Source organism: Sander lucioperca, chromosome 5 (genome assembly GCF_008315115.2).
Source record: "Sander lucioperca isolate FBNREF2018 chromosome 5, SLUC_FBN_1.2, whole genome shotgun sequence".
In the NCBI taxonomy this organism is placed as follows: domain Eukaryota; kingdom Metazoa; phylum Chordata; class Actinopteri; order Perciformes; family Percidae; genus Sander; species Sander lucioperca.
Genome location: NC_050177.1, coordinates 42,998,216 through 43,012,069, shown reverse-complemented (window position 1 = coordinate 43,012,069; position 13,854 = coordinate 42,998,216). Strand labels below are relative to the sequence as shown.

Sequence of the window (13,854 nt, the reverse complement as noted above, 5' to 3'; positions counted from 1 at the left end):
CACTTGGTTTTCTCTGTGCAACACAATATATGTGCAAAGTTCTACACTAAAGTCTGTTTTCACATTCATCTGCCGAGTTCAACACAAGTTTAACAAGTGTGATGTGTAAGCTTGAAAGTTCACTGGGAATGGACTATACAGTGAAGTAGGAGATATCTTGTGTCAAGCAGTTAAACTTTTAAAATAACCAGTATTTGCATATTCATGGTTTATTCATTTTTTCAATGTGGAGTTGATGTGCCTTTAAGAATCTTTAATTAAATGTTTTTGTTAAAAGAAAATATGAGACACAAAATATTACTCCAAGCAGAACATTTTTTTCTATGTGTTTAAAAAGTCTGAAGGTGATCTTTGATAATAAAGAACAACTGACAAATGACAAAACATATTACCTCAATATCTAGTTCAGCCAAAGAGGGCAGTTGAACCACCTCTGCATGTCTCTGATGTACAGCCCTGATGATGCTTGTGCATTGTGTTGCATCATCATACGAAAACACAGGATCTGCCTGACCCTGCCTGCTTTATGAATGAACTTGATAACCCTCAACAGAAGTGTGCATGTGCAAAGATCCACATTTGTGGAGCAATGACCACTAAAACAGTACACTTATGCAACAGTATTCCTTCATTTCTTTGATCTGACTTCAATCCGACTCAGGTTAAAGGTTCACTGTGATTATGCACACATGGTATGCTTTTAGCGTTCAATGTTCTCACCTTGAAGCTTATGGGAATTCTCCAGAAAGTAAATCAAGAAGTCTTTGTGTGGATAAGGTACAGACTCCATGAACCATGAACTAAGGTCCTGCTTCTCTTATCATGAGGCTGTGTTGATGAATGAGGGAGCTGCATGCAGAGGCTCACAGGATGATTTAACAGTGTATTGATCCCTGTGGGGCCAAGGCGTTTTTCAGTAATGACCGTGGTGTTTCAGATGATAGTGGTGGTAATGGATATGATGATGAAGGAAAGAAGATTGGTAGCTGTGGTAGGTGAGGAAGATGATGGTCATGGCGAGGATGGTAAGTAATGATGGTGATCATGAAGGCTGCAGCAGTAATGATGATAAGGCTGTAGATGATGCAGCGAAGGTGGATGGCTTCGATTATGCTGTTGGCATGAAGAAAATGATGATGGTCTTTGTATGTGTGCGTGTGCATGTGTGAAAGTGGTGGTAATGTTAAATAATAGGACAATGATGATGAGGATGATGGTGAATATGAATCCTGTGTGTGTGTGTGTGTGTGTGTGTGTGTGTGTGTGTGTGTGTGTGTGTGTGTGTGTGTGTGTGTGTGTGTGTGTGTGTGTTTCAGGAAGTGACGCTGAGCAGCCAGCCATCTGTCGGCAGATTAATCCTTGCTGTGCTTAGAGATATTACCGGCTGGCTTATCGCCGTGGCAACAAGCCTTCAATCCCAGTCCAGTGCAGCCACCATGTGACCTTGCTGAGGAAGGTGGGTGGGGGTTGGACACACACACACACATGCACACGGGCGTATGAGCGTGGGCGCACACGCACACACACATACACACACACACACACACACACAATTGGGCAATATGTGTATATGCATATATAAAGTACCTTTAAAAAGTATTTTGTTAGCGCACACACGCTTCTGCATGCACATAAACTGTGCATTCAATGAGAGGAGGGTTTTAGAAAATATTGCTTTTACACACATATACACATTCATGCTTCTCCTCTCATCAGTGCCATGGTCTAAAGGTTTTAATCCTGCTGAAAGGTTCCAGTGTCACCTATTGAGTTCAAAAATGTCATTATGCCAACCAGCTGGGCTGCACACAGCTCTCTGCAAATATTATTTTCAGGCAGATACAATATATATAGACCTGTATCAATATGAATTGTAGCCACCTTTGTTTGGTTTCCCTCACACCGTATTTTTTCCTAAATCCCATCACTCCCACGTGCTCAAATATCCTCACACTCATGTTTTTCTATACAAACACATCACATTGTAGAGGAAACAACACACACACACACACACACACACACACACACACACACACACACACACAATGCATGAACACACACACTTACAGGTCATAAATCAGCAGGCACGAGGCCAGTTCAGGCTTGATGTAACATTCAAGGTTTTATTCAGTCTTTACATACAGTACACCAGTCAGAAATATACAGTGAACCTTCAACGAAGATCCATCAGGTACACCATCAAATCTGCAGTCAGAAACGACAGAATTTTAGATTACAAAGCATGAGTGTATTTGAATGTCTGTTTTACGTTTCTGTTTTCAGTCCATGCTTTTACATCCGTACAGATGTCACAGTAGAAGCTATGTCGAAGAATGTCAAGTTTCTAGGGCTAAGATATTTAACTATTTTCCCTTTCTGATCCCTTAAATATAATCCCTTATATTGATTACTATATGACTATAGGATGCCAAATATTGGCTAAACTTCACATTGCTCCCCCACTCCCTAGACACTTCCCTATTCAGGATTCATCCCTCTCATTGTAACATAAGAGCTTCTCACACAGTTGACACAAAGGTGACCTGGTCTCAACTCATGAGGTGCTGGTCTTGGAGAATTGAAAAGATGAAGGGTTCTTGCTCTGTCCTACTTGTATATCATCTCCCTTTTTCTAATTAAAACTCTATAAATCAACAATCTTGAAATTACTGAATTTTAGAGACAAACTAAAGCTATCTCAGGTCATAATCTCACATGCACGACCCCTGCTGCCAGTAGGTGGTTGCAGAGACAGATGAGAGAGATGTGCAGGGGCTATATTTAATCAAATCCGGACGGTGGTTTAAATCCCACTCTTCCTGTATCTGCCACTAAGTGTAATTAAATGAAGTAATCACAATTAATATCATGACAGATTAGAGAGGTTGAGAGGTCCATCTCTGAACCCTGAAATGGTACTAATCTAGCCCACAGTACAGCAGCACAAGTATCAGATAGGGCTGGAGGGGGGAGGAGGGAGCATTTTATTTCTAAAATGAAAAATGAACATCTGGATAAAAGGAGCTTTATAACTTAAATGTATCTCATTCAATTAAACACTGTTAAAAGCTTTTCATTTGAAACAAGATGTCTAATTTTTAATTTAAAAGCAAAATTGATCGCCTAATTGACTACGAATGTGATTAATCTTGGCCCATGAGTGCACAATATACTTTTTCAAAGTAATGCACCCATTCATGTTTGAAATCTTTTCTTTTTTTAAACTATGGCTTTTTAGTTTGTAATAAGTAAGAAGCCCTTAAATGAATAAGATGGGCGCTTCCAAAACCTGCTCAAGGGCCACTAAGCAGCCCTTAGGATTGGCTACATGTGATTACTACAGTAAGTTAATGTCCCATTGTAATGTGGTAGTTCAGTAAGCTCTGTGTTAATGAATGAAGCAGCTCAATTACATGCTGCATTCCTGAGGAATCAAATTGTTTGCTACGGTTCTGCAGAAGAAACGGTTTCATGCAAATTATATCATTACCTGCTGTAGGCTTTTGCGGACATGCCCGTTCATTAGTAACAGTCAAAAAGGAACAGCTTGATTTTTAAGGTGACCTTGCATTGCTACAGGACCTGTGATATGTGGGGCAGTAGTGTGCTGAAGACAAGGGAATGTATCTGAATTCATGTTTTTGGTAGAGTTCAACCTCATTAGCACCAACAGGTAAATAATCAGGCTTGAAGACAATTTTCTTGGGTGGGCTTTACAGTACAGGGTAAGGTGTCAGTGGAAGGTATGCAGACATGTTGTGATACCATTTCTCCAAAAGCGTTGTTGTGTGTTAATGTAGAAACATCCTTTGTACTAGAAAAGATTGGTGTAAAACATCAGCATTTTTTTCTTTCCTGAGTCTGCTGTCAGTGTACTGTTCCCCCAACAAAGTGTCCATATGGAGCTTCACTGAGGATGGAATCATATTTAACACATCGAGAGGTTGTTGATTGAAGGTTAATTACACATTGTGCTGGGAACTAAACCCTGGAATGTTATGGCGTCTGACACCTCATGGTGCCAGTCTTTAACCTGTATGCTTATATTCCTGTTTACCCTGTGTTTTACAGTAGATCATTTGACTTTGAATTTGCTTGTAAATCATATTCTACAACAGATTATAAAGGTATTATATTCATGTGCAAAATTCTTAAAGTAGAAGATTTCATGTATGTAGTGCTTTTCAAAATCTTTTGGGAGTTGAAACAGACTGATAAACTGTTATAGGAAGTTTTAACATCACTGAGTTGGTATTGTCTGCCTGGCTCTGTACCGTCTGAAAACTGGGTAATTAATATATACACTTGGCATCAAGACATAATAGCTTTGCTTCATAGTTTGGACAAAAAAAGTTTTTTTTTTAAGATTCTGCTGAAGAAAACATTGAAACATGCTCAGTCTAGCCATTGCACATGCAGTTAAAAAAATCTTTGAAAATGAATTAAATTTTGCATATCACTTTGGCAAGGGAGGAAAAATTACATTTTTTTCAGCTAGTCTTACAGTATATTTCAACATTCTACCCTTGATTTTACACATTGAAAAAACAAAAACCTTTTGTTCCTTTACATAGAAAAAAACATCTTTCTTTTTTGATATGTCACTGCACAAAAATCCACACAAGTCAAAAAGATAAGCAAATGAGAAAAAGAAAAGTTGCATAATTCATTTCACATTGACAAATAGAAAAGTAGACTGTGGAGAGTAGTGGACTGTTGGAAGAACTTGGGCCTGCTTTCACTCTCGAAAGTAATAATACACCAACTGCAGGGATTGTGAGTCACTAATCAATGCTGGATAAATGTAAACCGAAGACAAACAGGTAACATTTATGTCCCTCTACGTCCTCAAGCTGTGTGTGAATATATGTTTCTGAAACCAGACATAACAACAGAAACTGAACTCAAACTGCTGTTCTCACATTCAGAGGTGCCCCCTTTTTTTTTTAGAATGAATGTATGTTCAGCATGTGTGTATCTACCAATCACTGAAAATAGGCCTCACACCAGCATTGACCTGTGCTCTGTGGAGATTAGATCAGTGCTGTAGTGCGCAGTGACCATCCAGCAGGAGCTGCATGTAGTACAGGACATTGGCTTGGCCTTTAAGCTCAAGGTCAGCGTTTAAGCCTTCACTAGAAGAACAAGCTGTCAATAACTGAGGGAAGCCATGACTCAACCTCTATTATTAGGCATTCTGGCATGCCTTTTCAGCGTATCTGTCCCTCCTAGTGCATAAAGTAGACTGCACCCATCCCATTGAGCCCCACAGAGATCCTCAGAGGACCCTAAATCTGGAGATAATCACCTGTAAGAATCACAGAGATTATGACACTGGGAGTGAATGAGGAAACAGAGAGTTGGGGGGATTTCTTCTGCTATGTCAGCTGTTGCTGTTGCTCCAAGACCTCCTGTGGCTCAGGCTTACTTGTGTTTATGGTGTGAATTTCCAGAGCTACAATGCTATTTGATGACATGTATGTTTCTTCCTAAAAAAAACTTCTAAAGACATCTACTGTAGATCTTTAGTGAATTGGTGAAAGCTAATGTTGATGTTAAGAGAATGTAAAATCACATAGCTGACTAAAGATTCCCTTTCTACTTGGGGGCCACATTAGGGGTTATACATTTTTTACCCTCAGCAAAATGACCAAGGAATTGTCCAAAGGCATTGTGGGAAATGTGGGAGATGGCTAATAAAAGCACAAGCAGATAAGGCAAGTTGAAGGAAACTTGATACAACAGAAAGTTATACAATGCTTTTTACAAGGAAGTTTTCGTCACATTCTCAACTTTAAACATTAATGCTGCAATCTAGTGGCAGGAGTTTAAAAGGAAACAAAATAACATAGGGTACTGTAGCTGCAGTTTGGAATAACATAAAATGCTGTGAGACACTGTGTGACATTGGTGCATGTGTGGCCCCCTGTAAGAGTCAAACCCCCATATGTGGCAGTGTTAAGCTACTGCAGTGTTGAGCTGCATAAGGCCATTCAGTTTGCACTGGTAGAGAAGATCCTCAATGTCAGGGCTAAAGCTTAGACCACTGATCTGCTAGAGTAAGCTAGAGTTAGTTACAGTTAGCTGATAACCAATAACGTCACTGTACCTAAACACTCTAATATCTTTGTCTCTGCAACAGAATCAATGAACATAAACTGATTTAAACAGACAAAGTTGTGGCATGATCTGCTTTGAGGAACAGGACAGTGTGCATGTTCATGTCAGTTAAATCATCAGATTTTCTTTTTTTAAAGACACCACATGTAGTCCACTAAACTGTCCCTATGTCTGGTTTCACAGGCCCGCAGTGTGAAAGCACCCTGTTTTAAAATACGCACTTGTCTGTGATGTAGTGTGTCCGATCAACACTGCCTAGATGCTGATGATGTAAAATGAGTTCCATCAGTCTGCCACTCTCCCACTCGTCTGGATTAATCAAGGTGCAACACTCTCTGTCATCTTAGTCTTTTTCTTCTAGTCCTTCTTTTCTCTTACAAGGCATGCATGCTGAAATTTCAGTCAGGAAAGAAATGCAAAATGAAAACCACTGAGATTCAAAAACACAACTTTCCCTACTGAGTTACTACTCATCGGCTACACAGCTTGATCATTCACGAAACGCCGTGTCATGTAAACATGCCTTTTTCAAATGGCTCACAGGCCTTAATTGCCAGAAGCTATGCAGCTGATTTTGGAAAAGGTGCATTGTTCTACATTTTGAATGCAATTAAGTTACAATTGCAATGAAGAATTCTTAAACAGTTGCACATAAAAAATCAGCTGCACAGACTCAATACTTTTCAAAATAAAGTTCACAAATGTGTCCCTTCCCACCCTGTACATGCCATGAATCTGTTCCATCAGTAAGAAATGCTTTAAACTAAACATAAATGAAAAAAGACAGACAGTTTATACATTTGAAATTAACATCAACATGATGTCCCAACCAACCCGCACGCAGATAAATAAATCTATTTGGATATATTCTAAATGGATAAATAATATGATATACTCTATGTAACTTTTCAACAATAATTAAATATCTCAAGGATGGCACCATTGCTTTCTTGGGAAAAAAATCATAACTCATGGTGATATAGTTTATAAAATTTGTTTAAAGTTGTAATAAAGTGATCTCTTCCCATTCTTTACAAGCTCTCATTCCCTTTATCTCCTCTCCTCTCCTCTTCTCTCCTTTGTCTCTCAGCACACTGGAATGCTGGAAGTTTGGTTTGTGCTTTAGGAGAGACTGACGTTTACACGCATGTTTGTCCATTTGTTCATAAGTTCCTCTCCAACGTTTACACAGAAGGAGAGCAGCAAGAGTCATTACTGTCATCAGAAGCCCCTGGGGTCTATATAGCTGCCAACTGCAGAGCAGAGAGAGCGAGAGATCGGGGAGAGGGAAGAAAAAAAGTGTTTATGGTACTCGCTGTGTTTGTGTTGAATTCATCTTTTGCCAAGAGTCAAAACATAAACATCGTCAGTCTTTTTCTCTTGGCTTTGGATCGTGACGATGTTCCAACAGAGGCGAGGCTGACACTGATCAGAGGCAGCTCTTTCTCTCTTTGCTTCGGTCTACCTCGAGTCTCCGGCAAGCAGAGGAAGCAAAAGAAAAAGTCTCTTCTCTCCCTCCTCAGGTATAACAAATGTTTTCCCAGAGTGTAATGTTTCCCACCCCCCTCTCTCTCTGTCTCTCTCTCTCTCTCGCAAACTCGCCTTCGTTCTCGAGAATCCGTCGTGGCTTTGACAGTTCTTCCGTTCCTCTTTTAATGATGTTGCTGCTTATCCTCCCTGTCGTATCCCCTATCTAGTCCTCCCCTTTTTCACTGAGGCTGACACAGTCCAGAAGAAAAGCACCATGGGATGCATTAAACACCGCCGTCATCTTCCAATATCCCGAAAGAACACAAAACAGACTCTCATCTGTTCTCTTCTCCCTTTCCCTCATCTTCTCATCTCTAGTCCTTCCCTCTCCAGCCCCTTGAGGATTTAATTCCCCACTTTAAAAGAAATGAGGGGCAGAGGAGAACACTTAAGTAGTTTAAAGAAAAGAAGAAGACAAAAGTACAAAATGGCAGTTGGAATATCTCCCTATGAGACCAAATTGTGTTCATCATGTTCATTCACAGAAGATACTTTTTGTCCTCTCTTATCCTCCCTCTATGCCTTTTAATTTTCTTCTTCCCCTCCTCCTTGTTGACTCTCAAAGTCATAGAGCCGGAGATTTGGTCTTTTTACATTCTGTTTCATTCACATCATCACAGAGGAGGGGTCATCTCCATACCATCTTCATTAAATTAAATTCATAATTAACCATCTTCATTAAATTAAATTCATAATTATTCATTCTCTCTCTCTCTTGCCCATTCACCCCACTCCTCCTCCTTTTCCTCTCTTCATCATCATCAGACGTAGGCTGATTCGCTGGACTGCGTGCGTCCCAGGTTGGGCGGCTGGGACAGATGCGCCATGTCCTTCTTCCTGATCTCACAGATCGACTTCCTGCGGGCCTGGACGCCCCTGATGGCGGCCTTGATCTTGCGCCAGCCCAGATGGTTGAGCTCGGCCAGGTTGAGCACTACACAGATGCCGCTCACTGCAAACATGAACACCAGGAAAACCGTTTTTTCCGTGGGGCGGGACACGTAGCACTCCACCTCCTTCAAACATGGGTAGCGGTCACACTCGAAAATCCCAGGCACACTAAAGCCGTAAAGGAAGTATTGGCCCGCCAAGAAGCCTATCTCCAGTGCGTTTCTGAACACTACCTGAATGATGTAAAAGCGGGAGATCCCTTCTTGCCGGCGAACCTTGGAGCTCTTCCCGTGGGTGAGGCCCCGCGGGGCGTTGGGGATCTCCTTCACCTCCAGGCAGTCAGGTTCTTCCTTCCCTCCTCCGCCATCACCGCCATGTTGAACTAGAATTCCATTAATGTTGCGGAGCTTTCGTGCCCCGTCCCTTCCCCCGTAGTCCCTCTCCATTATGGGATAGAGAAAGGAGTAGCGCCGGTCTTTCTGCTTGGCTGACTGGTGGACGGAGTAGGTTATGAAGCAGAGGCTGGGCGTGCACACCAGTATGATCTGGAAAACCCAGTAGCGGATGTGGGAAATGGGGAAGGCCTTGTCGTAGCAGGCCTGGTTGCAGCCAGGCTGCAGAGTGTTGCAGATGAACATGGTCTGCTCGTCCTCGTACACTGTCTCCCCAACAATTGCCACGATGAGGATACGGAAGATCACCACTACTGTTAGCAGGATCCTAAAGGAGAAAGAGAGAGATGAATGGGGTTAATAGCCGGAGACACACAGTGATTTACTGTGTCAGGAAGGATGAGATGTCCTCAGATATCCTTCCCAGCAATGGTTCTACAGATGTGCTGAGTATGAAAGGACAGTGCGAGAAAGCAGGATAGATGAAAAATAGAGATGAGAGAGCCGGTAATGGATGAAATGTACAGAAAGAAGATTTTCAATCGAGCACTTTGGACAATCAGCTTTGAAAAGAGTAAAAATAGACAATAAAACAATGTACAGTGTTAAAAATATCTTTGTGTTAAAATACTCTGCACTATTATTAGTTGTTAAAAGGCCTGATGACACTTTTATTTAAAATGGAAAGTGTAAAAGTGACAGTACAGTGGAAATAGAGACCAGCTCAGAGAGCTATTGTGACTGACAGTGCTAGCATGTTTCAGGCTTGCTAGCATGTTAGCTGCTTTATCAAAGATGCATGGACAATGTATGCCTCGATGCAGAGGTCCAGGGTTCGAATCCGACTTGTGATGATTTCCTGCATGTGTTCTCCCTTTTCTCACCTAGCTGTCCTGTCAAAAATCAAAGGTGGAAAAGCCCAAAAAATAATCTTAAAAAAAAAATATATATATATAGATGCATGGATGAATTCTGCTGTTCCGCTAAGCACTGGTATGTGTGGGCCTTTAATAATAGGTGTATAAGCAACATTACATTTCTCATCCAGCATTTAATGACACTTCAAACCTTTCAAACTATTGACTACTTATGAGAAAGGTAAAACTATAGAGATTGTATGGAGAAACTAGAGTAAAAAAAAAGTAAAAGCACATACAACTGTACATAAAAGGACAAGCAAAGTGGGAAGGAAATACAGGAGAAATCTGATAAAGGAAATAAAGTCAGAATCAAGATTGAGATGAGGGATTTGAAATTGAAATCCCAGCAGGGAGTTTCACAAAGGACTTTGAACTCCTTAATTAGAAAAGAGAAGTGAGAGAGAAGGGGCAGAGGCAGAGAAAAGAGAAAAAAACTGTACCAATTATAGAAAAGGACATTGTGTCACTATTAAGTCACTGTTCCTCATGATAAGAACCAGAGAGTGCTCCAAATCTTATTTATCAGCCAGCGTAAACACACAGTTGTAAGCAGAACCTCAATGTGTCGTCAGTGCTCATAACTCCCAGCTTGTTATCTGTGATTCAAGACACAGTTTATGTGTGTGTTTACAGGTAAAAAGAGGTGTGATGAATTCTGATTTTAGTATCTTCTGCATCATTAGGGCCAGTTACCATGGCAACCTCAAATTAGACTCACTTAAATTGGAGCAGTGATCAGTTTTTACTAGGGCTGTCAGCATTAACGCGTTAATTGAGATGCGATTAAGGGCCGAGCATAATGCGTTAATTTTTTTTTAATCGTATTAATCGCATGCCAACATTTATTAATTTATTTTCACTTCACTCGGCTTTGCGTCGTGCCTAACAGGCTACTATTTTGCCTTACTTCCTCATAACACATCCTGCTGCTGCAGGAATAGCAACGCGGATGTCGGTGCCTCATTCTGGTGCCACTGATATGTCTGCACTTCTCTCTGATGCTCTGAAACAGACGTTACAGGCAACAGAAACATTGCTAGTTAACACTATACTCGACAACAGCTAACGTTAGCCTACCGCTAGCTAGAAGCTGGATTAAACACGGTTACAATGCTGACAGCTAACGCTAAACGGTGTAAAGTTTGTCTGTATTTCACTGTAGAGGATTCCAACACCGGGATGTAACAATCTGCAGCTGCTGAGGTCGGAAAAACACAGACGGTGCATTCAATGAAACTGGTAATTTACCGCCTCGTGGTACATTCAAAGTTGTTGTTAAATGCCCTTTTCCAATCTGGTGGTTGTTTTTGTCATTCAACAGCTATTTACTAGTGAAATAAATTATTGTTATAGTGATTACATTATTTTTAAACATTTAATTTTGACGATATGGCCTTAGCAATAAACAAGCCATTCTTTAATGTCGCCAACTGTTTAGTACCCTTCTTTTTTTTTTACTTTCTTAAAAAGTATCGGTTCAAGCACCGTTAAGGCACCGGTACCGTTTTAAAAGTACTGCTTTAGCACCGGTATCCAAACCAAACAATACCCAACCCCAAATCTTAAAATCAAGTTCATAAAGTAATTTTCTTTGCATTCATTTGATTCCCAATCAAGATACACTGGTAAGAATTGATTTCCATTGTTAATATGTACTTAAAAACAGTTCTGAAATGCAAAATAATAGAATTTTAATCATATGGTAAAACATGCGATTAACTATAGAAATTCAATGATTAATCGCGATTAAGAAAATGTAATCGTTTGACAGCCATAGTTTTTACACACACACACACACACGATCATATGGAGTAATCTCTAAGTTATAAACAACAGCGGTATTCTCTCTACTTTCACTGCCCTAGCAACAGGTGATGGAGTCCGTCTTGAGTCGCTATTCTCTCGACTCGTGACTCGACTCAGACTCTTCTTTGTTGACTCGGACTTGGACTCGCCCTCGAACACTGGGGACTTGGGACTTGAGCCATGACTCGGACTCGACAGTTGGTGACTCGACTATACTGCACTGGAGGTAAACCTTGTTTGCATGCATGCATGTTAACGTGTGTCTATTTAAGCATACAGTACACTTAAATGCGCTGACTTGTCATATCTTTACACTCAGTGTGTCTGTGTGTGCTTCATGATGTTAGACACAAAGTAGATGGACTACTTCTATTCCTTCCATCTGTTCTGTTTCCTTTCTTGCAGACATCCCTCTCTTTGTTCTTTTCTTATTTTACTCATCCCTCATTTATTTTTCAGATCTGAGACCAAGCAAGCACTTTAGATAGCAGGCTTTTTGCCTTTTACCGTCTGTGCGAGTCTGTTGGCTGCCTCACACTGCAGTCTGTGACTAAAGTCTGGAACAAGGCTGCAGACTGCAGACAGCCCTGGACATTGTTGTTAATCTGTTTTGCTGCCTTGTAGTTCAATCCCATAGATATGAGATCTGCATGCTGTAAGATCAACTGTCACTAATCACCACCATTTATATTAATGAAAATCCTATAAATAATGGTATGATAAATTGCTGTCATTACTTCATATGAACCCGTAGTACAAACCATTACAGTAGCCTATCAAAACCTGACCTCATTACATTTATCATGGATTTATGGGTTTAATGCAAGTGCATACAAGTCAATAGATGGTGACATATAAAAATGGCATTGGAGGTAGTTCTGAGGGGCAGTACAGCATGCTGCAGGAAGAGCAAGAACATGTCAATGTGCTGTGATGCCCCTGTGGTGCATAACACAGAGCATTTGAATTTAAAGAGATAATGCTTCACAGCAAACACACTGTCAGCGTCTTTCAGACGTCAATGGTCAATCATAACTGCCCACCAATTTTACATATTGCCGTCTGAAAAGGAGCCATTTTCAGGTGTAAATGACTGAGATAGTCTGCCTACTCAGCACCTTGTAACATTTCAGTAGCATTTTCCACACAGCTCAGGTGTGAACAATGGGAGTAACATTGCCAGCAAAAGCATGCAACAAATGCAGTATGTGTAAAAGACAGAATGCCATTATTGTAACAGATGATTCAACATCGTTACAGATTTCATGTCTGAAAGGGATTATAGTCGCTGGCAACATTGTCTCATAGGGCAGATACATCACAGGATCTCGATGGCTTTTACAGAGAAATCATTGTCAGTAGATTAGTGGCTGGATAAAGATTGCGATGGACAATGTAGAGTTTGATACTGTAGTAAAATATGATTTAACAATCTGAAAACCTCAAACATCAGTTTTAGTCTCAGTCCCCCACGCTTCTTGCTCAATCAACATTTATACAAGGACATTTCTCACACCCTTTCTCTTCTGACAGCAGCTTCAGTAGACAGCTTTCCATTTCAAATCCCACATTAACCTCTTTCCTCCATTTCACCTGCAACTCTCCCTCAAGATAAGTCTGGATTTATGAGATAAAATCAACAAGAGATAGTAGCCGTCACTTGAATTTACCTCAGGCCGATCCACTGCATTTCATAGAAAGAGTACTATTTGTGCACAGTATAGATTTATCTATTCAAACTCAATTAGAAGATCTGTTTATGTGGACACCATTGTGACAGTACAGTGGATCCAGGGGGAGGCCCACACCACTGCACCTTAGACGTTGTCAGATAATCATTAGATGGCATTTGGCTGTGTGAAGGGTAATCTACCAATCACACAGTGGCTTTGCCAGTCTTGCGTGGCGCAGATGTGGACTCGAAGGGCAGAGTTAATCCTTTACAGAGTCTGACTGCGAGCTGTTCACATGTACCTCTCATCAAAACGCCAGGTCATCAGTGATGACCTCCAAAATGAAAAATAAAGGACTTAATGCCAATCTGCTCACCTGTGACCAGCTGGCATGCGGAGGGGTAGGGCAGAAGAGAGAGAGATAAAAATAAATGCAAAAAAAATGAAAATGCTTTTGCCCTTGTAGTGACTCCATTAAGAAGCTTAGTGAGCAGAGAATACACAATACCAGAGTGAGAGAGT

At 40.7% G+C, this 13,854-nt stretch overlaps 1 protein-coding gene across 1 annotated transcript in view; it reads right to left on the bottom strand.

The window, feature by feature from the left end:
- Window positions 1–2,096: 2,096 nt before the first annotated feature.
- The window catches only part of LOC116038966 (gap junction delta-2 protein), a 32,068-nt gene continuing 20,310 nt past the window's right edge, over window positions 2,097–13,854 (bottom strand). Inside the window, exons 2-3 of the mRNA XM_036001094.1 lie at window positions 8,349–9,261; window positions 2,097–8,318 (exon numbers count right to left, since the gene is read on the bottom strand). Of these exons, the coding sequence (XP_035856987.1) occupies window positions 8,412–9,261 (850 nt within the window). The 3' untranslated portion in view covers window positions 2,097–8,318; window positions 8,349–8,411. The remainder of the gene's footprint in view (window positions 8,319–8,348; window positions 9,262–13,854) is intronic.